Source organism: Rhincodon typus, chromosome 33 (assembly GCF_021869965.1).
Source record: "Rhincodon typus isolate 14 chromosome 33, sRhiTyp1.1, whole genome shotgun sequence".
In the NCBI taxonomy this organism is placed as follows: Eukaryota; Metazoa; Chordata; class Chondrichthyes; order Orectolobiformes; family Rhincodontidae; genus Rhincodon; species Rhincodon typus.
The window spans coordinates 14,557,073-14,581,135 of NC_063364.1; the positions used below are offsets into that span (position 1 = coordinate 14,557,073).

Here is a 24,063-nt window from a genome sequence, read left to right on the forward strand (position 1 = left end):
AGTTTTTTGAAGAAGTAACTAAAACAATTGATGAGAGCAGAGCAGTGGACATTATCTATATGGACTGCAGTAAGGTGTTCGACAAGGTTCCTCGTGGTAGACTGGTTGGCAAGATTAGATCACACGGCGTAGAGGGAGAACTAACCATTTGGGTACAGAACTGGCTCGAAGGTAGAAGACAGAGGGTAGTGGTGGAGGGTTGTTCTTCAGACTGGAGGCCTGTGACCAGCGGTGTGCCACAGGGATTGGTGCTGGGTCCACTGTTTTTCATCATTTATATAAACAATTTGGATGTGAACATAGGGGGGGGATGGTTAGTAACTTTGCAGATGACACCAAAATTGGAGGTGTAGTGGTCAGTGAAGAAGGTTACCTCAGAGTACAATGGGATCTTGATCAGATGGGCCAATGGGCCAAGGAGTGGCAGATGGGGTTTAATTTGAATAAATATGAGGTGCTGCATTTTGGAAAGGCAAATCAGGGCAGGACTAACCTACTTAATAGCAAGGTCCTGGGGAATGTTGCTGAACAAAGAGACCTTGGAGTGCAGGTTCATAGTTCCTTGAAAGTGGAGTCCAAGGTAGACAGGACAGTGAAGAAAGCTTTCAGTTTGCTTGCCTTTATTGGCCAGTGCATTGAGTCTGGGAATTGGGAAGTCATGTTATGGCTGTACAGGACATTGGATAGGCCACTTTTGGAATACTGTGTGTAATTCTGGCCTCCCTGCTATAGGAAAGAGGTTGTGAAACATGAAAGGGTTCAGAAAAAAATTACAAGGATATTGCTCGGGTTGGAGGGTTTGAGCTATAGGGAGAGGCTGAGTAGACTGGGGCTTTTTTCCCTGGAGCGTCAGAGGCTGAGGGGTGACCTTATAGAGGTTTATAAAATCATGAGGAGCATGGATGGGGTGAATAGTCAAGGTCTTTTCCCCTGGGTGGCGAGTCCAAAACTAGAGGGCGTAGATTCCAGTTGAGAGGGGAAAGATTTAAAAGGGACCTAAGGGGCAACTTTTTCATGCAGAGAGTTGTTCATGTATGGAATGTGCTGCCAGCGGAAGTGGTGGAGGCTGGTACAATTGCAACATGTAAAAGGCATCTGGATGGGTATATGAATAGGAAGGGTTTAGAGGGATATGGGCCAAATACTGGCAAATGGGACTAGATTTATTTAGGATATCTGGTCAGCAGAGACAAGTTGGACCGAAGGGTCAGTTTCCATGCTGTACAGCTCTATAACTCTATGTGTAAACAGACAGTGTTGGAGAGATCCAGGAGCTCCGTGGAGAAAGAAACAGAGTTAACATTTCAACTCCATTGTGACTCTTGGTTGGAACTGAAGGGACGTGGAAATATAATGGGTTTTATGCTGTTAAAGAACTGGGGATGGACAAGAGGTATTCACTGGAGTTCAAGAGAATGAGTAGAGATCTCACAGAAACGTATAAAAATCTTACACAGTTAGGCAGAGTGGATACAAGGCTGACGTTTCCCATGGCCAGAGGGTCCAGAGGTAGGGGTCTTGCTCACAGGATACGTGGCAATTCATTTCAGGCTGAAGTGAGATGAAATTTCTTCAGAACTTGCAGAATTCTTTACCACAGAAGGCCATGGAGGCAAAGTTGCTGAAAATATTTCAGAAAGATTTCCAGAAGTTGAAGGTGTCAGGGAGTTGTTGTCTAGTTTCTCCTTAAAACAAGTTAGACAACTCCAACCAGAATGTTATGAATGAATTTGCCCAGATATACCACAATACCGAAGCAGTCAAATCACTACGAACACAAGCCAGTACCAATGTAAAACAGTCCCAACTTAATGAGGAAAAAATTATAATGATCTTTAATACTAAACATACTATCTCTAATCCTATTTGGCCCTTTAAGCTTACAATACTCCCCTACTCTTTTAGATGTATACAGTCGCTCTCTCTCTGGCTCTGTCTCTGAGTCTGTGAAGCTGCTTTCTCTCTGTCTCTCTCTGTCGCGCTCTCTCTCTTTCTCTTTCTCTCTCTCTCTCTCTCTCTGTCTTTCTGTCTTTCTCTCTCTCTCTCTGTCTCTCTGTCTGTCTCTGTGCCTCTGTCTCTCTCTCTCTCTCTCTCTCTGGGTGGTCAGCTGGTCTCTACCTCTTGCCATGCTGGTCTCCTCAGAAAGCCTCAGAACATTCAAAAGAGCAGTTTTAAAGTGAAGCCTGTTTCATACCTCTTCAGATGGATTTTTGGAACTTCCTACAGTTCTAGCCCATCAGGGAGACTCACTTCGTAGATTGAAACAGGGTCAATCATTTGGATGGTATGCTTCTGTTTGTTGTTTATATATTTGTAGCAGGGCCTTACTGTCTGGGCCTTCTTTTGTTTGGTAGATAAGTTGTTCGGGATATGTCTGTCCAGGATAACTGTTGCTTTTTACAATTTGATAACGTTATTAGCACATGGATGTTGTGTTAGCACTGTGTCTGGGTTTTATAACTTCAGAGTTTTACTTGGCCAATGTACCAAGCATCCCTTGCTGTTTGGCCAAGTTAGCAATCTGTGCTTTAGCAGCCAATAGGCTGCGACAGGGTATTGGGGGAGAATGGGAGCATGGCGCTGACATAGAGTCTTAGCCATGATGAAGTGGCCCTGATAGGCAGAATAGCCTACCCTTGCTCCTGTTTTCTATGCACCATATTCACAGCTGGGATATTCATCAGAAAGGTCCATCTCTGTTTCACCACCACCTTAACGATGGATTTGGCTCCACAGTGATTAAAGTTGTAAGAAGCAGCTTTTTCTAAATCCAATAGAAAAAGTGAATTCTATTTATTGCTATTCTGCCTATATTTTTTATTGCTGTCAAACAGGAGCCAAATTGCCCAATTACTCAGCAACTTCCTCCTGTTTGTGATGATAAATTGAAGCATTTGTCAAAGTGTCTCTCACAGGCATAGCAGTTTGATCAAATTTATTAGCAGAGAGGCACAGTTCTTGACACAAGGTCTAGACTAATAAAGTACACTAATTTACAATGCATTTTATCCAGGCTGGATTGAATTGGAGATATCTTCCTCAGGACCTACATGAGCTGCATCCATACTGAATGGGGGGCAAAACCAAGTCAGAGTTAAATATTTCAATGTGCAGGACAATGCACTACAAGGTAAGAAGACATGTGAAACAAATTCACAATCCTTCACATACTGAGTAGCATAGTTAGACCACTCAAGGAAAATACCAAGAACTTCTCCCTGAAGAGAAAGCCAGATTGATTATGTGCTATACCCATTATGAAAGCTAGGGTGATGGACATGACAAGTGATCCCTATCTCCAGAGATGTGTGCTGCAGGATAGGGTGCTCACAGATCTTAATGGGCACAAAGTAGCAAAAGTGGTCAATAGCTGGTTGCCAATGTGATATCTTTTCCAGCTTTAGGAATGGTAATGATACTTCCCGTACACCACACCTTCAGGTGAAAGTTTAAGCAAGTTGATTTTCTGTCGAACTGAACTGAGCATTAGACATTCCAGTGCAATGCTGTCATATCCCATTGCTTTGGCACATTTCAGGGCCCCATAATGCTCTCTCCAGTCCTATCGCGGTGGCTCAGTAGGTAGCACTGCTGCCTCACAGCATCAGAGGGTTGATATGGACTCGATGGGCTGTCTCCACACTGTAGGGATTCTATGATGATTTTGAAGGGTTGTTCCTGGCATTTTTTTTTACTTCATTCTAGGTGATGTGTTTAATTTTATTTTCCAGGAGCTGGTACACTTTCTCAGGTTACTGGAGACTACGGAACTGGGCTGCCTGCCTAATAAATCAGCCAGGGATAATAGGGTCACCGGACCCTATTAACATTAAATCCAATTTTTCTTCACAGATGCTGCCAGACCTGTTGAGCCTTTCCAGCAACTTCGTTTTTTTTCTGTTTTTACAGGCATATTATTTATCTGACCAAAGAAAACAGAAGAGGGGAAAACACATTGCCTTGAGTAACACCAGACAGAACATCACTGGTGTTTCCTCTGTGAAGCAGTTTTTGATGATTTGGAGGAAGGGCCTATTTATTGTGAGCAGCACCCAAAAACTAGGAGCAGGGTGCCTAGGGACCTGGCTCTGCTCGGGTCAAGGATGAGGAGAGTGTCCAGGCCAAGTATAGCAGTGGGTCCCATTGTTTTTGTCCCTGGCCCTGACTATCAGGATCAAGAGCAGGTTTACTGGGCCCGAAACCGAGAGCTAGCACTAACCTTAAGGCCCAATTACCTTGTGCAACTCTAGCTACCTGGCATCGTCAATTCACGGACTGAAATTTCACCACTGAGGCAGGAAACAAGATCCAGGTTTGTTTTCAGGTCATTAGCTGCCTCCGAGGTGGGGATTAGATGTTCGAAAAGGTAGAGTTTTGAAGGATGAGGAAGGGAATCTGACTGAAACTTATAGAATACTGACAGGCCTAGATACGGAGAGGCCTGGCTATAGAGAAAATGTTTCCAGTGGTAGGAAAAACTAGGACCTGAGGACACAACCTCAGAGTGAAGGGTCAACCTCTTAGAACTGAGACGAGGAGGAATTTCTTCAGCCAGAGGGTGGCGAATCTGTGGAACTCGTTGCTGCAGAAGGCTGAGGAGGCCAAGTCATTGAGTATCTTTAAGACAGAGATAGATAGGTTCTTGATTAGTAGGGGATTATGGGAAGGTGGCAGGAGAATGGGGTTTAGAAATTCATCAGCAATGATCAAACCGCAAAGAAACCTCGATGAGACAAATGGTCTAATTCAGATGTATATCTAATCTGTATCTATATTTAATGGAGTCGCAAGCCTTTATTTGGCATGGAGGCCTGGTGCAGTCCAATCATTGGCTGCTGCAGGCACACGGCCAATGCTGGCTCAGCTTATAGGAATGTTGCACAATGAGGACGCTGCTCAGTTATTACTTTAAAAAAACTTCTTAATTTAAAAATAGGAAAGGAATGAGGGCTACGCTGTCGAAGGATGGAGGATGCAGGAAACCCCTTCACAGACTGGTCTTTGGCTATACCCCTACCTTGGCAGGTAGAGACAGGAGTTTCAATTGCTCACAAGTTTCAAGCCTTTGGTTTAAGAAAGATATGTGGGATGTGGGGTAAATGGAATCAGTTAATGAAATCCAAATAATTCAAAAACAAAAATGGAATAAAAAGAAACGCCAACGAGAAGTGAAGAAATGAATCACAAATTGGGCCTTGTTGTGTGCTGTGATCTTATGAGAGTTTTAGGTTAGGCAGGAAAATGAGTAATGTTTTTTTCCATCTAATAAAACATGACAAAACCTCGTTCGTGATAAAAATGGCAGAATTACTTGTTGATGGATCCAGTTTCAAAAGGATCCTGGCAGTAAAAAGTACCCTCATCACGTGGCCCCAAGAGCTGAGTTCATCTTACAACAAGAGTTTTTTTGTATTTCAAAACAGTCATTGAATATTTAAGAACCTTCCACATGATTCACCAAATTCCCCATGTCAAAGCAATTAACGTCAAAATTAGTATTGCTATTTTGGAGCTGTGCTGGACTAAATTGATCAGGTGTTAAAATGACTGTCTGTAGATGCTGCACCAAAAGGAATTTTTTAAAAAAGGTCACATTTTTAGTTGCAAGTCTCAACCCAATCACAAGAAGTCACATTACTATTCCTCACTTGTAACATGCGCATTAAACATTTGCAAATAAAACTGCCACAGCTCCCCAAACATAATTCGACAACTGAAAATTTGTCACATCATCCATGTGACAGCTAGCACGAATGAAAAGATTACTTTTCAAAGAAAGCAAGCCGGTAGACAGAACAAACTACTGTCTTCAAATATAAAGAACTGCAATGCTGTTTCTCAGCGAAGACAACAATCTGGTATAAATCACATCTTTGCACTTCATTTTTACCGTTTACAACATTGTAACCGACAGTTATGTGTGTGTTTGCTTAATTGTTAATGGGAAAATCAGAATCCAATTTCCATTGTCCTCCAGTTAGTGCAGTTATAGGGTTTTGAGTCATACAGCATGGAAACAGACCCTTTGGCCCAACTCATTTATGCCAATCAAGTTTCCCAAACTAAACTAGTCCCATTTGCCTGCATTCGGATCATATCTTTCTAAACCTTTCCTATTCATGTACCCTTCCAAATGTCTTCTAAATGTTGTAATTGTACCTGTATCTACCATTTTCTCTGGCAGTTCATTCCACATACAAACCAACCTCGGCATGAAAGAGTTGCCCCTCAGGTCCCTTTTAAGTCCTTCTCCTCTCACCTTAAAATTATGTCCTCTAGTTTTGAATTATTTTGAACTATTCTGGCGAAAAGAGCTTTGCTACTCAACTATCGATGCCCTTCATGATTTTATAAAGATCCTACATTCCAGGGAAAGAAGTCCCAGATGTTTTACCTGCTAAAAACAGTGGACAGTAAAACAAATTGCCAGTGTTGTGGTCTCAGTGAGATCTACCAGTCACTTTAATTCAGAAACGTGTGGGATGCAACTTCCAATCAGTTTGTGTATTGACCTAAAAGAGCAACAACAGGGCAAGCTAAACTGCCAACAAACAGGAAAGGCATCATAGGATTCCACCAAGGCTTTTAAATGTGTAGGATATTATTTTATAAACCTTAGAATGGACTCCAATAGTAATGGGCAGAATCTGCCTACTTAATTCACATGGCAGCCAAAGCAAAGTGTGGATGGTACCGGGGAAATGTTTGGCTTTAAACCAAACTCTTACAAAGAGCAATGTGATAATGATCAAGTAATTTTTGTGTGTGAGAGATCTTGGTTGAGGAATAAACAATGGTCAGGACACCGGATATGGCTCCCCATCACTTCTTTGAACCAGTACAATTTGGGAGGTTCTATAGATACCTGAAAAAAACAATCTGAAAGGGGGTGCCTCTGACAATGCAGCACTCCTTCAGTATGTCACTGAATTGTCAGGTTTATTCCCCTGTTCCGGTGATGGAATTCTGCACTAACATAATTTCTAACTAGGGTTTAAAAGCAGTTGTAAAAGTTTAAACTAAATACATGATTTGGCCAATTATTTATTTCAAATTAACTAATCCTCACTTTCTACTTAAAGTATACCTGGTTTGTCAATTTATTAGTCAATTTTCATATCCTTAATGTTAATATGTTTCAATTGATGTGTTATTAATCTTGTACATACTTGACATGACTGCATGACGCACAGTCAAATGCACTATAAATCAACCATTTGTAAGAAATCTAAATGGAATTTAGGTTTAAGATAAATAGTCAACGAACTATCCAATGGTAACACCTGCACTGCAGGTAAAGGATTCTCACACTGAGTGCTAGAAGCTAGCTATCCAGCATCTACCATCATGAGGAACAATGCAGAAGGATGACAATTAACTTGCAAAGCCAAGATTCCTGAAATTAACTTCACCTAATTTTCACAAACAACCCATAGTGAGAGTGTGTGTGTATGTGTGTGTGTGTTATTTCTTATGTTTAGCAACTAAAACTCTCATTCTTTTGTTAACTTAAGAAAGCCTGGTTATATTGACTTCTTCAAAGACAAAACTTCATTTGGTCTGGCAGAACGATATCTGCAAGGGTAGGGATTCTTTATAGGTGAGTGTTGTTCCAAGAATCCCTACAGTACGGAAGCAGGCCATTTGGCCCATTGAGTTCACGCTGGCCCTCCAAAGAGCATCCCACCTCGACCCACTCTCTACATTTCCCACCCTAAACACTATGAGCAATTTAGCATGGCTAATCCAGCTAACCTGCACATCTTTGGACTTTGGGAAGAAACCAGAGCACCTGAGGAAACCCACACAGACACAGAGAGAATATGCAAACTCCACATATAGACAGTCGCCCGAGGCTGGAATCAAACTCAGGTCCCTGCGCCGAGTCAGCAGTGCTAACCACTGAATCACTGTGCCGCCCTGTTGTTAAGACCACTGGAAGGGGTGGGTGAATAAATAAAGGAAGCCAGTTTATCCAAACTTCCCCAAACACTTGACAAGTTAAAGGTATCCATCTGGAATCATATTGACTTGAGGAACATTGAATGGGGTCTGTTAGGAACATTGCTAATGTATGGACTCTCCAAGTTGCAGTCCATTTCAGCAGAATAACATCAGCAAATGCTGACAGTGTCACTGTCATTACCACCACAAAATTCAGGCCAAAATTGAAATCCTGAGTACCAGGTCAAATTGCCTTTGACAGGCAATTTAAAAAAGGAAGGGAAGTGAGAAAGGAAGAAATTAGCCAAGGTTCCATTTCTACTCATCAAGCAGCAAGCCAACTATACCCAGTTGCAACTTGTGATGCAAAGCAGTTAGGAAGTCACTACCTTTTGTGAACATTAGACTACAAACATTATGCCACTTTGATCAAGGACTCGGGGGACCACATTAATGCACTGTAAATCAACAACAAATAGCATTGCAAGCAGTGTTACCAAAAACACAAAATCAGAAAGAAATAGTAGTAGATTAAATGAAAGGGTACAAGTCTGGCAAATGAATACCATGTCAGTGCAGGCAAATGGATTTCAGTTCCGTGCAGGCGAACATGATCTCATTCACACTTAGCACAGAAAGGACAGCAGAAAGAACATCTCAAATGGCAAAATGCCAGAATCGGTGGAGCTCTAAGGAGGCTCAGGGATCTAGCAGATTGATCATGACATTTTAATGATCGAAGTACAGAAAATAATCTGTAATCAAAACATTAATGCTGACATTTATAATAACAGGACAAGATCACACAAACTAAAATTGTACTTCCTAGAATTTACATCATCGGGAGATATTAAGGGAGCAGAGAGAGTACATGACTACTTCCATTGCTTGAGGAGTCTAGGACTATAGTACACAATCAGGCTTTGGGAATTAAGTTAGTCTATTCATGTCCATGTACAGCAGTTGATGCTGTATTAATTGTTAAATTTAAAACCGAGATTGAAAATGTATCATTTTTATTCAACACAAACTCACAATGGCAGAACAGGCTGGAGGAGCTAAATGACTTGCTTCTGTAGATATGACTGCAGCTAATGGATCTCATCATATTTGTAATATGCAACTCACTTGAGCGTCCTTCAATATGGTGATGCATCATTGCCAGACCATGCTTTACCTTCCACTTCTGAGTGCCCTGTAATTGATCTATCATGTGCAACTGTCATTGTACCAGTTGTCATTCTCCTTCACAATGCAGCTACAGAATTTGCAGGAATTGGATACCAACTGATAATTTGCAATTTGTAACATGTAGGCATAGTGCTGTGACATTATTTCACAGGAATTTTTAAAGGGCTCAAAAATATGTAAATTGCTATTGGGATTCACATCATCAATGCAGTAAAAAGTGTAATATTTCTTTCCAGGAATCTTGTTGGACATCAGCTAACAAATGTTGTAGAGGGCAGGTGACTAAGAACTTCGAAGAGGTAGCTTTCAATAAATCTGAAAAGTAAGGAAATAGTGAGCTAGTGGGGTTTAACAATGACTTCCAGAGTTAAGGGCCTAAACTGCCATCCATGAAGGGGGAAGAATGCTGGGTAGGTGTAGCAGATTAGAATTGGCAGAAGCTGAGTTTGCAGAGGGTTGGACAAGGCTATGCTGAGGGGCAATATCATAGGGATTTGAACATAGACATGGTAAAACTGGGGCAATAAAGTTTATGCTCTGCCCAACACTCAGAGGATAAGTGGAAAAAAACTTGAACAGACTTCTACAAATGTTGGTAAGAATGTGCAGCACATTACAACACCTGTCATGTGGAAAACTAATAACACATTATTCAAAACCCGCTGGTCAGAAATCAACTGCCAGAGTCAGGCTCATTTTACTTTCCAAGGGTTTTACTGTAAGTGACAGTAAACAACCTACTTTGGTGGGTTTGACTGTAGCATGACTATCGATCAGGTGAATAGAAGCTTCTTCCTGTTTCCCATTTTCCGGAAAAAATAGTGAGAAATGCGAGACAAACTCCCAGCTTCACAAAGGAAGACAGCACTACAAGTAGAGATTCCATCATTGCGTCACAGGATGGCAGTGATATCAGGAGAATAAGGAGAACTGAAACAAAAGGTTCACTAAAGGTTCATTAATTAAAGAACTCTGGCACTGCAGAAATGTAGGAAATACAGTTAGCACTGCTGCCTCAAAGTGGCAGGGATATGGGTTGAATTCCACCCTCAGGTGACTGTGTGGAGTTTGCACATTCTTCCCGTGTCTGCATGGGCTTCCTCCCACAGTCCAAAGATGTGCAGGTTAGGTGGATAGGCCGTGCTAAATTGCCCATAGTGTCCAGGGAAGTGTAGATTAGGTGGATTAGCCATGCAGATTTCAGTGATACAGGGATAGGGTGCGGGTGGGATGCTCTTCGGATGGTCAGCGTGGACTCGATGGACTGAATGGCCTATTTCCACACTGTAGGAATTCTATGATTCAGTCCTCTATCTCTGTGCTTCTCACAAGCAGTACAGCTCTCTTGTTCTGTTAGTGATACTGGAACATACATCAAACCCCGCTCTCTTCCACACCAACCATTTCCCCTATGGCCAGCACAGGACATTCAATCAAGATCAATGCTGGACTGGGAAGAAGAAATCGAAAGCTAAGGGTGGAGCGTAGACCTCCCCACTTCATTATTCTTTTGGATAGTGTAGTGTTACAAAGTTGGGCAGTTAGAATTTGCTGGCAAAAATGAGTGGGGAAAAGCTGCGCATGCTCCCTTTAAGAGATTGTGTTTTGTCTGTGCTTGGAAGTTTACAAGTACCATACAGAGAGCCCTAAAATTGAAACAAGTGCATCAAAAGGCCTTAGAGTTGTCAGGCATGCTGTTTTGTTTTGGTGTTGAGACAAGTTTGAATTTAGCCAATTAATTTAAACCAAGCACCTAGAGACAAAAAAAGCCAATTGCATTTAAAACTGGTTTCAGGTTGTCAAAACCATCAATCATATTATTAGAAAACTGATGTATCATTGAGGGTTTTTGAAAATCGGGGTGAGAACCAACTGTCATCCTGAGGGGAAAGCAAACCCGCCATCTGAGAAATAAGTCCAAGCTCTCACAAGAAATCGTTAAGCTCTCTAAGAAAGAACCATCTATCTGAAAAAGGTACCGCAGCATTTTAGCTCAAAGTGCTCACTGAAGAAAAACAGAAAAACATCCCTGACAGCAGAATCCGTAGAAGAAAGGCATTTGTGGCATAATGGAGAAGGCAGAGCATTCCAGAAGACATGGTCTGTGCGAATTTGGAGAGATTAAGTTTTAATTTATTATTGTCTTCTAATTGGGTTTATATAAATGGGACTTGTGTTTATTTGAGCAGCATTTCAGTAGAACTTAGTTCAGTTACGGAGTAGTTAGTAGTCTGGGGGGAATTGTTCAGTTTGTTAGTTAATTTGTTCACTGTCAGGGTTGAGTAAATAAATTGTTACTTGTTACTTATGAAGTGGATATCAGGGATTTTCTTTCATTTAATTACTCTCTTAACAGATTATAAAGGCGAGACGAGCATCCCAGGGTGTCTTAGGTTTAATTATTAGAAGGGAACCCCTAATCCCCACCAGAACAGATTGGGGGCTTGTGTTTCAGTTTATCTGTCAGAGGGGTTCAGCTTTCCCCTTCTCCGTAAAGGGAAAGGGGAAGTAAGGTTTTACTCCAGGACATCATCTCATACTTTGCTCAGTCTGGTGGTTACGCAGGGTCCGCTCAATGGAGGGCAAAGATGTCATTTTTTGCTCAAGTTTGATGGAAACTTCAGCCTAATTTATTTAGATATGGCAGTAAAAGATTAAACATGCAAACATGAATAAATATTAACATTAATTACAGTCAACAGAACAGCATCACCTTCCCAACCTTGGGATCTTTGAATGTAGTGAAGAGGGCTGTGTTTCAGCCCAATAAAGAAATGGATTACAGAATCAATGCAGTAAATCAGTCAGCTCCAAAACTTAAGTGTTGCTTTGGTCTATTCCCACCACTATGATCCTAATTACTATCCAAATGTTCACATTTGCATTAAACCAGCTCCACTTTGTTTGAGCAAATTTTGAATTCAGATTGCAACTGTAATACGATGGCTGGATGCAATATTGGCATTTTTCAAACACCTTCATGTGGTGTTTCTTCCTGGTGTGATTCCTATACACTCAGCAGACAGCACTATTCTGCAAGGATCAATGTTATAGTAGGAATTTTAATGGTTTTGGATCAGCAAACTCAATCCATCTGTTAATTTTAATCTAGACATTAATTTGAACTGATAGGTGGAACTATAATAGTTGTTCAATTGTTTTACCTTTGGAAAGTGGCTGGGGCAAAAGTCTCAGGCAAAGTTTCCTCCACTAAATTTTGTTGCAGTTTGTGGCTATAACACATGTGCACTAAAACAGCAGAAATAAATTCCAACCAATATCTAATGAAGGACAATCTTCAAAAATTGATCAAGACAACCCTCTTTGTTTGTCGAAAAGTGGAGTATATTAGTGGACAATTTATCTAGTGTTAGACTTGACCTTGTTGACATATTTGAGTAATTACACCTAAGGTTGTCAAATTGCACTCTACATAAGCTTAGTAATAAAAAGTCTTCATTTGTACATGTTATTACTACCATTTATGGATTTTGGGATATGTTGTTAGAGATGTCAACTTCAAGATTCTTTCAGTGCCAAACACTGATGTGGCATTATGAACACGTAGAGTGAACATGAAATATAGCTTGGATGTGTTTGCACATTTGGGCTTCAAATAAATCTAGCTTAACCGCAAATTAAGGCCAAATGTACAATGTTAATTGATCACAAAAGTAGCCAGAGGAGATAACCCAGGGTCTCTTGTCAAAGATACAAGTTACATTCAGCATTTAGAAGCGAAGCTGAAGCTGCAAGGCTGAGTGGCTGGAAGAATGGTCTAGGGACTTAAATGTTCCACTGACTCCCCCTTAGAGATATAAAATTGGGGTTAAATTGTGAGGGGAAGCGAGGAGCACTCTTTCTCAAGAGTTGCCAGTATCGGGTTAGAAGTCATTAGTTGTGTTGATTCAGGAACCCATGCTTGGACTAAATATTACAGAGCAACTCGATAAAGTGACAGTACATGACAATAAAAATCTAAATCTAAATCTAAAAGGGAGACAAAAAAACCACTACAAAGATATTTGTTCTTAGCAAGACTTAGTATTTACCACAAAACATGTGCTGTGGGACAATTAAGAGTACAACACTTGTCAGCAGTGCACTTACCAGGAGTAAGGAACTTGCTCAGTAGTATTTACAAAGGAGATTGCCAGTCAACAGGTATTTGTGATAGACTGAGGGGTTGCCATAAGACAGTGTTAATTTTAATGACTAAACAGTCACCAGGCTGAGAAGTGACATAAGAATCCAGCATTTGAGATCAGTGAGTTGAGTATAGATAACTTTGCCAGGACTGAATCATTGCCTTGAGAGAAGGAGCCAAGAAGAACATCGAGTTGGCTGCTGTGTAGTGTGTTTTTCAGCAGTTAAAAGGTAGACTGGAAAGTTGTGGGTTGGAAAAAGATTCACTAGAACTGAAATCTTAACACTGCAGAGAAATTTGTACATTTGTTTCAGTTACATTGGTCAAATACCACCTTGAATGGTATCATGAGCCAAGAGACCTGGTTCAATTAGCCAAGAGAACAGCCCAGAAGAGCCTGGATCCACAAGATAAACAAATCAACATGTTGAATTTGTGAATTGCACCATTCCTCAACTATGGAGATGTTAAATGTCAACCTTTAGTACCCACTAAACCTTGTTAGCTATCATGCTAACTTAATTATCCTTTTAGCTGTTCTTGCTCTGGAGTCTATAGAGTCTAAATCCATACCACCTGACAAATTACAAAATGATTTGTCAATCACACTGATGAGTTACAATGAATCATCTTTTATCTAATCCGTTCAGTTAACCAACAGAACAAAAAGTGTGTTGAAATATAATGCTGCTTGTTGTGTTGGAACGAAATAAACTGTTGGTTATTTTCCAACAGTTTCCAAAAAGTCTGGTCAACAGAAACATTTCATAATTAACATTTCCAGGAATTTAATAGCATATATAATTCTAAGTTTTCTTTTTATTCGTGCATGGGATGTGGGCGTTGTTGGCTGGGCAGCATTTATTGCCTGTCCCTAGTTGCCCTTGAGAAGGTGGTGGTGAGCTGCCTTCTTGAACCACTGAAGTCCACATGCTGTAGGTAGACCCACAATACCATAAGGGAGGGAATTCCAGGATTTTGATCTAACGACAGCAAAGGAACAGTAATAATATTTCCAAGTCAGGATGGTGAGTGGCTTGGAGGGGAACTTGCAGGTAGTGGTGTTCCAAAGCACCTGTTGCTGTTCTCCTTCTGGATCATAGTAAGGAGCTTTGGTGAGTTTCTGCAGTACATTTTGAAGGTGGTACACACTACTGCTACTGAGTATCAATGCTGGAGAAACTGAACACTCGTGGATGCGATAACATGCAGGTGGCTTGCTTTGGTGTCAAGCTTCTTGAGTGTTGTTGGAGCTACACTCATCCATGGAATATCATTGATGAAGCAACTGAAAACAGTTGGGCTTAAGACACTAATATACTAATAGCACACCAATTTGCTGTTTTGCTTTTTCTCCCCAGCAATAGAATTCAGAGCAATTTAACCTCAGTTATTCTTGCCCTTTATTGATCTGGTTATTTGGGCAAACACTGTTTTCTATGTGATTCATTTGAGGGTATAGTCATTAGGGATCAAGTCTTCAAATTATTGTCATTCAGTTGCTATTTCAACAGATCAATTAACATGTCATGTATCAGATCCAGGGGGAGGTGGTAGCTGCGATTGTATCTGCTTCATTTAAGAGGCATTTAGACAGACAAATGGACAAGAAGGGAATAGAGGGAGACAGACCATGTGCAGGCAGATGGGATCAGTTTAGAATGGCATTGTGGTTGGCACAGACATGGTAGGCCAAAAGGACCTGTTCTGTGTTCTTTACCTGAACCAGGGCAATAAATGGCTAGGAGAGAATCATGGTTACGTTTGTGAATGTTCACTCACAACAAGGAAATGAATGGTGCAGAGTACAGGAAACAGAAGGACTCAGTCCCATTCCTCTCTCTGTTAAATTCCATTACACACTCAGCTTCATTACACAAATACCACCAATTCCAGCACGTACAAACCAAAATACAGAACCGTGAGGGGATTTTATTTTATTAGAAAGGATATTCTGACAGTATTTTCAGAACAAGACTCTTCCTTAAAACAACATTGTAAACAGATACATTGAGAAAAATACAATAATTTGTATCAAATCTAATTACATCTACATTCCAGAATCTTCTAATGCAATGGAAACAATTTAGTATTTCTGAAATTCTGAACTGCAGTACACATTGATTTGTCACACTGAATTAGACCTCTGTTCCCCATTTACTAAAGTGCTCGCTGACCTTTATTTCAGTAACCCAACATGTACCAAATCAACTCAAATACCTTAGCAAATAAAATGTCTATTCTTTTTCCTTAAAAAAGGCAAACAATGTTTTCATCAAATAGGAGGAGTTTATTGAATAAACTCCACCTGGAATCTAATCTTTTAAATCAAGTATTTGGCAGGTTTTAAACAATTTGGCATCACTCCAGTGTAAAAATTTGACAATGCACCAGTAGTAGTTTAGGCACATACCTGTAATGAAGTTAAACAGTTCTTCAGGGTAAAAAAGAAACCTAATACACAATTTGTCTGTCTACATATGGTTTACTAGAATCATAAGAACCAGAGATTAGCACTGAAACCATAAATAAATGAATCCCACACCAAGTGAGAAGGTTGTATTTTCAGAAGAAACCCCAACATTTAAAAAAAATGGAGGAAAAGAAGAGAGATTACAAACATATGATGTACCCCGAAGACCCATGTAAAACGTGAGCTGTATGGGGAGGGGATAACATTCAGCATTGGGTGTTTGGATTTCTTTTTGACTGCTGATTTTTTGCCACTGCTGGACCCATGTCATACTCAGTAATTTTACTGAGCTGCAATGGCTTATCTGTCACTTGTAATTGTGAGATCTTGCACCAACCCAGAATAAAACTGCTGCTGGTACTCAGCCTGCCCTGACTTTCTGTAGACACAGAAGAGTACATTAATTCACACAAGGCATCAGAAAGACCTCTTATATTTTTCTTTTAGACAAGTTCACAAATAAGCAATTTGTTCATTTGTTCTCATTATACCAAAATATTAGTTTTGGGAGGGGATGGCATGCATTGGGTTTTAAGAAAAAAAAAGTGTTTAGCTTAATTATTAATGAGAGGTTTGGACCACAGGTCAATCTAGCAAGCACATTTGCTTTTGTCTGGGTCTGCTGCATTTAGATGCTCAGTGGAGCTGTGGCCATTGGATCTTACAACCCCTTCAGGTATCCAAGATTTGTCCACACACCGTTCCATGCGTTTCATGATGAGCTCCAGCAGAGTTTCCACCGCTTTATTCACATTGGACGCCGTTGCTGCACTTGTCTCAAAGTAGGGCAGTCTGTGAAGAAAGTAGGTTGTCAGCAAGGCATAAATGGAAAGAGACAAACTATACATAATGAGTGCAAGCCAGCGATCAAAAGCAAATATCGCAGTACTAAAACCTTTAGACAGACTAATTAAATCAACCCCATCAATGTATTAGCTTTACCAGCAAACAAAATCCTTTTAAGCTTTAATGTGTTCAGATGCAGTTGAGCAACAAGCTTCTCCATGCGCTACCATTATCTCAAATGACATTGAACTTATTAACGGCTCAGGATAATCGAAGGCCATTAAAGAAATAAGGACATGAATGATGAGAAGCAGGAATTGCGGGATCTTGTGGCAAGCCCCTATCTCTGTGCCAGAAGAATTGGATTCAAATCCCACTTGCTCCAGAGGTGTGTGAATAACATCTCTGAACTTGTTCATATAAAAATACCTAGAAACAACAGCAACTTCCAAACAGTCTAGAGTCTTCTACTTTTTCAACAGGTTCCTTATTTAATGTTAACGCCTATACACAATTTACACAGTTACACAATGAGTCCATCCCTTGATGAGTTATAATTTAGAATTGAAATTAGCTTTATTGTCATATGTACTCAAACGAGTGCCGTGGAAAGTGTACAAGTCATCACCTACAGCAGGGACCAAAGCCCCCAGGTACAGCTTCTTCAGTTGTACTTCTTAGAAAAATAAAGAAGTAAAAAGTCCAGCATTACAGATTTCAGGAATATATTATAAAAAGGGAGAGGGAAAAAAAAAGTTAGGAACAATGGTCTTCCAACCCAGTCCATGCTGGCACCTAACACATACAAAACTGTAGATGAGGAAATGGAGACAGTCAGGATTCTGCCATTCATCCCTCATCTGTTTAAACACTTGATGCCTCCATTGCCCAACATGGTGCAGAATTCATTGGACTATCAAGCTGTGCCCCAAAGGAAAGGACAGCACCACGACAGAGTATAACCCTGGAGTACAACATATCCTAACTCACAATGATTATTCCTCAAGGAATATTCATGGATTCATCAATGATCACCCAAGTTTCCAACTAAAAGTTGCGCTGACATCAAGCACTGTGCAAGTGAAGCAATGATGTGGTTATATATTGGCTGCTAACATTCCAGGCTCTTGCTTGTAAAGTAAATCTTCATTTTATTCTGAGGATACACTTCAAAGTAAACTCTGCCTCTCAATGAGCACATCGAATTAGGTTGGGCACCTAAGGTGCATTATATCATAGAGTTATAGAATCCCTACAATGTGGAACCAGGCCATTTGGCCCATTGAGTCCACACCGACCCTCTGAAGAGCATACAGCAGGTTAAGTGTTCAGGGAGATTTGGGTGCCCTGGTGTAAGAAGCAAAGTTGATGACAGCAAACAATTAGAAAGGCAAACAGCATGTTGCAAGGGGACTAGTGTACAAAAATAAGAAAATCCTGCTACAGTTGTATTGGACTTTGCTGAGATCACACACTATGAGCATTCCATATCTCATGAAGGATAGATTGATTCCTGGAAGGAGAATATTGTCCTACAAGGCGAAGCGGAATAAGTTGGGTCTATACTCTCCGGAGGTTTTGAAAAACAAGAGATGATCTGGTGGTGGCTCAGTCGTTAGCACTACTGCCTCACAGTACCAGAGATTCAGATTCAATTCCAATTTCGGGTGACTGTCTGTGTGGACATTCTCCCAGTCTCTGCATGGGTTTCTCCAGATGCTCCAGTTTCCTTCCATGATGCAAAGATGTGCAGGTTTGGTGGACTGGTCATGCTAAATTGCCCATAGTGTCCAGAGATGTGCAGGCTAGGTGGATTTGCCATGGGAAATGCAAGGGAATAGGGTAGGGGGTTGGGTCTGGGTGGGATGCTTTCCGGACGGTCAGTATGGGCTGAATGGCCTGCTTCCACACACTGTAGGGATTCTATGATTGTGGGAGGACAGACAACGGTTACTTCCTCCCAGCCTGTGAGCTCTGGAACACAGGAGTACAGACTCAGGATAAGGTATCGATTATTTCAGATGGAGGCGAGGAGTGATTACTTCACTCTTTGAAGGTGTAAAATGGGCACTCTGCATGCAACTGAAGCAAATGCTGAAATTAAAATTGGAATAATCTTCACTCAGAATTTTTCCAATTTGTTGGCCCAGAGAGACAGACAGCTCCATTACGGAGATTCTCCCCAAGGCTAGGAGAGAGATTTTTTTGATCTCTTGGGGAATAAGTGGACATGGGGAGCAAGTGGAAAGTGCAGATGACCAGCCAGCATCATCCTGAACAGCAACACAGACTCATGGACCACTCGGACTACACCTGTTCCGAGGAAAAGTGGTTTGCAGTCAGAAAGGATTTCATTCACGGGCTGCATTAAAAGGTGCAAACTTCAGTTCATAAAAGACTTCATCTGCTCGTGGAATTGACCTTTTGTTTCTGCAAAAAACTAACTGCATTAAGGAATACCTCAGTTCAGCCATTTTAATAATTATGGTGACAACTAACTGAATTTTCCACAGCCTGAATGACTCTAAATATCCTTGAAATTGTGCACTTTCTTGGATTGATCAGATCTTGACATGGTTAGTATTCTAACGCTCACAGAGCATTCAATGATGAGCTGTACAGCCTTCTCAGCAACCAAGCACTCATGCACACACGATTATTATTTGATTAATATACCATATTGATGGACACAATAGAATCTCAAACCAGCAACAAAAAGACAATGAATCTTAAAAACAAATGGAAACGTTCAACTACAGAGATACGCATGAGGTACAATTAAGGGATTTGGTAAAATATTGCAAAGTATCATCCTGTATTCCCATTTGAAGGAAATTTCAGTATGACAGATTTTCAAACAGATCAGAACTTTTGAACTGAATCAGTGACAAATCTGTTCTATTCCCCAGAATCACAGTAGTTTTAAGTGCCCCATTCCTTACCCCAGAGGGAAGTAACCAGATATTTTAGGTTGCTTTTTTAATAAAAAGGGTAATGCGAAAGTGAAGACTTCTTTGAGAGCTGGACTTTCAGAAACAAGAGATGTACAAGATCCCATCTCACTACAGATACTGGATTATTGTTTTATACAAATCATATGCAAGATGCCTGAATAGTATGGTGTACTTCAGTTCAGTCTTTGCTTAGGTCTCTTAACAGCTATGCCAGCTGCTGGAATTTAACAGAATTTCTCTCTCCTGAATACTGTCATAAGTAATATTACTTGGATGAGCATAATACAATTTAATTGAGATCTTCCATGATGGTTCAATTCATTCCCATTACTTTTCCATTTCTCCCTCCAATTCTTGATTGAAACTTAGATCATCTCCAGCTCCTGTAAAATGATTCAGTGCAATTCACCAATTCTGCGGATGCTCCTTTCACCTCAGCAATGACTGAAAGCGAACATCAGAAAGTATTCCACACGTACCCTGTTCATGGAACGTTGAGGTTTCAAACGCACTGGCTTGTTTTCCTTCCACTTTTCCGATAATAGCAACATTCATTTGTAGGTCAATTGCTCACCCCCATTAAAAAAACAAAACAAAAAAAAAAATCAGCATCCACCTTTGCATTGGGGTTTGGTTATTTGCAATCGCCATCTCATTCTGGTTAATATAGTGAAGCCAGTGAGAAAGCAAATGAGACAGAACTGCATACACTAAACCATAGTGTGAGGTTGAAAGATACCTTGCTCATTTGAAGAAATGCTCCAGTCAGGACATTAAATCATGTCTTTTGGACCAGAGCTGGACAGAGAAATGGAGATCGGAATCCTGGAGCCAGTCCAGAGAACAGCCACAGGATTAATTATTCATGCAGACCTTTACTGCTTGAAGCAAATGTATTTCTCCATCCAGATTTACATTGTGGGATCAGTAGAATGTAAATGTCAAGATGTAGATGTAGCTTAAGCTTGCAGCACTTCAATTGCTGCTCAATACTCAGGTGATAAATAGTTGAAATCAAGTACAGGTTAACAAAGGTAAAGTACATAGAACATTTAAAATGCAGCTTGATGCTATGGAATGGGAGTCAGCGGATTTGAGGAACCTCTGACCTACATGTGTTCTTGGGTAATGTGAGCAAGGAGTCTTCAAATCCTTAGAAGTCACTGGTCAGAATCTACTTAGAAAGAAATCTCTCATTGATTCCACGTCATCAGCTGGGGCAGCAACATAAAATTATCAATGGAATCTCACTGCCTTTCAGTTACTCTTAATCACAGAAAACCAATTAAAAGCCCAGGTCAAGGTTCCCCATCCATTTAAGGAGGATGGGTGGGATGAGGTCGCCACTTTAAGTGAGGAAGGGCTCCTGTTCAAAGTTACCACAGCTTACATGCACACAAACACAGACACATAATTAACACATATTATATATACAAACTACTTTTTGCATCTGAACAGATACAGCAAATATATGTTTATGTACATGTGCGTGCACATCTCGCGATGACAAGCTTCAGGTTTATCTAAAGCTACAGCACCTTGCTCTGCAGAGAACAAGTTCATAAAATCAGTTTTCCACATGCAACTGAAGCAACTATCGAAGTTAAAAAATGTAATTGGATTAGCCAAAATATTACTGTTGATGAGATAGTAGGAACTGCAGATGCTGGAGAATCTGAGATAATGAGGTGTAGAGCTGGATAAACACAGCAGGCCAAGCAGCATCAGAGGAGCAGGAAAGCTGATGTTTTGGGCCTAGACCCTTCTTCAGAAATGGGGGAGGGGAAGGGGGTTCTGAAATAAATAGGGAGAGGGGGGAGGCGGATAGAAGATGAATAGAGGAGAAGATAGGTGGAGAGGAGACAGACAGGTCAAAAAGAGGCGTGGACGGAGCCAGTAAAGGTGAGTGTAGGTGGGGAGTTAGGGAGAAGATAGGTCAGTCCAGGGAGGACGGACAGGTCAAGGGGGCGGGATAAGGTTAGTAGGTAGGAAATGGGGGTGGGGCTTGAAGTGGGAGGAGGGGATAGGTGGGAGGAAAGACAGGTTACGGAGGGGGGGACCAGCTGGGCTGGTTTTGGAATGCGGTGGGGGAGGGGAGATTTTGAAGCTTGTGAAGTCCACATTTATACCATTGGGCTGCAGGGTTCCCAAGCGGAATATGAGTTGCTGTTCCTGCAACATTCGGGTGGCATCATTGTGGCACTGCAAGAGGCCCAGGATGGACATGTCGTCTGAGGACTGGGAAGGGAGTTGAAATGGTTCGCGACTGGGAGGTGCAGTTGTTTAGTGCGAACCAAGCGTAGGTGTTCTGCAAAGCGGTCCCCAAGCCTCCACTTGGTTTCCCCGATGTACAGGATGCCACAACGGGAACAGCGGATGCAGTATATCACATTAGCAGATGTGCAGGTGAACATCTGTTTGAGGTGGAAGGTCTTCTTGGGGCCTGGGATGGGGGTGAGGGGGGAGGTGTAGGGGCAGGTGTAGCACTTCCTGCGGTTGCAGGGAAAAGTGCTGGGTGTGGTGGGGCTGGAGGGGAGTGTGGAGCGGACAAGGGAGTCACAGAGAGAGTGGTCCCCCCGGAAAGCAGATAAGGGTGGAGAGGGAAAAATGTCTTTGGTGGTGGGGTCGGATTGCAGATGGAGGAAGTGTCGGAGGATGATGCGTTGGATCCGGAGGTTGGTGGGGTGGTACATGAGGACGAGGGGGATTCTGTTCTGGTTGTTATTGCGGGGAGGGGGTGCGAGGGATGAGTTGCGGGAAATGCGGGAGACACGGTCGAGGGCGGGGAGGTTGCGGTCCTTGAAACCAATATCCATTTCAAGCCCACCCACTCCCACAGCTACCTAGAATACACCTCCTCCCACCCACCTTCCTGCAAAAATGCCATCCCCTATTCCCAATTCCTTCGCCTCCACCGCATCTGCTCCCAGGATGAGGCATTCCACTCCCGTACATCTCAGATGTCCTCATTTTTCAAGGACCGCAACTTCCCCCCCTCGTTGGTCGAGAATGCCCTCGACCTTGTCTCCTGCATCTCATCCCTCACACCCCCTCCCCACGTACCACCCCACCAACCTCCGGATCCAACGCATCATCCTCCGACACTTCCGCCATCTGCAATCCAACCTCACCACCAAAGACATTTTTCCCTCCCCACCCTTATCTGCTTTCCGGAGGGACCACTCTCTCCGGGACTCCCTTGTCCGCTCCACACTCCCCTCCAGCTCCACCACACCCGGCACTTTTCCCTGCAACCGCAAGAAGCGCTACACCTGCCCCTACACCTCCCCCCTCACACCCATCCCAGGCCCCAAGAAGACTTTCCACCTCAAGCAGATGTTCACCTACAATCTGCTAATGTGGTATACTGCATCCGCTGTTCCCGATGTGACATCCTCTACATCGGGGAAACCAAGCGGGGACCGCTTTGCGGAACACCTACGCTCGGTTCACACTAAATAACTGCACCTCCCAGTCACGAGCCATTTCAACTTCCCCTCCCATTCCTCAGACGACATGTCCATCCTGGGCCTCCTGCAGTGCCACAACGATGCCACGCGAAGGTTGCAGGAACAGCAACTCATATTCCGCTTGGGAACCATGCAGCCCAATGGTATCAAAGTGGACTTCACAACCTTCAAAATCTCCCCTCCCGCTACCGCATCGGAAAACCAGCCCAGCTTGTCCCAGCCTTCCTAACCTGTCCTTCCTCCCACCTATCCCCTCCTCCCACCTCAAGCCCCACCCCCATCTCCTACCTACTAACGTCATCCCACCCCCTTGACCTGTCCATCCTCCCTGGACTGACCTATCTCCTCCCTAACTCCCCACCTACACTCACCTTTACTGGCTCCATCCCCGCCTCTTTGACCTGTCTGTCTCCTCTCAACCTATCTTCTCCTCTATTCATCTTCTATCCGCCTCCCCCTCTCTCCCTATTTATTTCAGAACCCCCTTCCCCTCCCCCATTTCTGAAGAAGGGTCTAGGCCCGAAACGTCAGCTTTCCTGCTCTCTGATGCTGCTTGGCCTGCTGTGTTCATCCAGCTCTACACCTTGTTATCTCATATTACTGTTGATAATAGCTAGTTTGAAACTTTGGCCTCTTATTTTATATCCTGATTAATTACATACTTTTTCTGTACTGGAATCTTTGCACTTACAAACTGTCCAGTATGTAAAAATGTCTTCCATGTTCTCCACATTAATGGTATGCCTGGGCAACTCTCATGATCAAACATGGGGACAAGCAGGAAATGAAATTCAATGAAGGAAAATTCTTCAATATTTGGCTAGAAGGTCTGTCCACCTGCTGTACAGTAAGTTCAGAGGCCAATGTAATCAGAGAATGGCTTCCACAACAAAAGTTGTTGGTCTCCTTTCTCTAAATAATTGCAGTCATTTGTCACAAGCTTTTAAGAGCACGGTACAAAAATCGCGAAAGTGGTCTCATTTACAACTGTTTCAGAGATAGTAGGAACTGCAGATGCTGGAGAATCTGAGATAACAAGGTGTAGAGCTGGATGAACACAGCAGGCCAAGCAGCATCAGAGGAGTAGGAAAGCTGACG

At 42.1% G+C, this 24,063-nt stretch overlaps 1 protein-coding gene across 8 annotated transcripts in view; it reads right to left on the bottom strand.

Moving 5' to 3' along the window:
• Positions 1-15,204: 15,204 nt before the first annotated feature.
• The window catches only part of rab27a (RAB27A, member RAS oncogene family), a 115,459-nt gene continuing 106,600 nt past the window's right edge, over positions 15,205-24,063 (bottom strand). For all 8 annotated transcript variants that reach the window (XM_048615991.1, XM_048615989.1, XM_048615993.1 and 5 more), the window contains one exon: positions 15,205-16,547. In XM_048615991.1, coding sequence (XP_048471948.1) covers positions 16,346-16,547 — 202 coding nt within the window. In that variant the 3' untranslated portion in view covers positions 15,205-16,345. The remainder of the gene's footprint in view (positions 16,548-24,063) is intronic.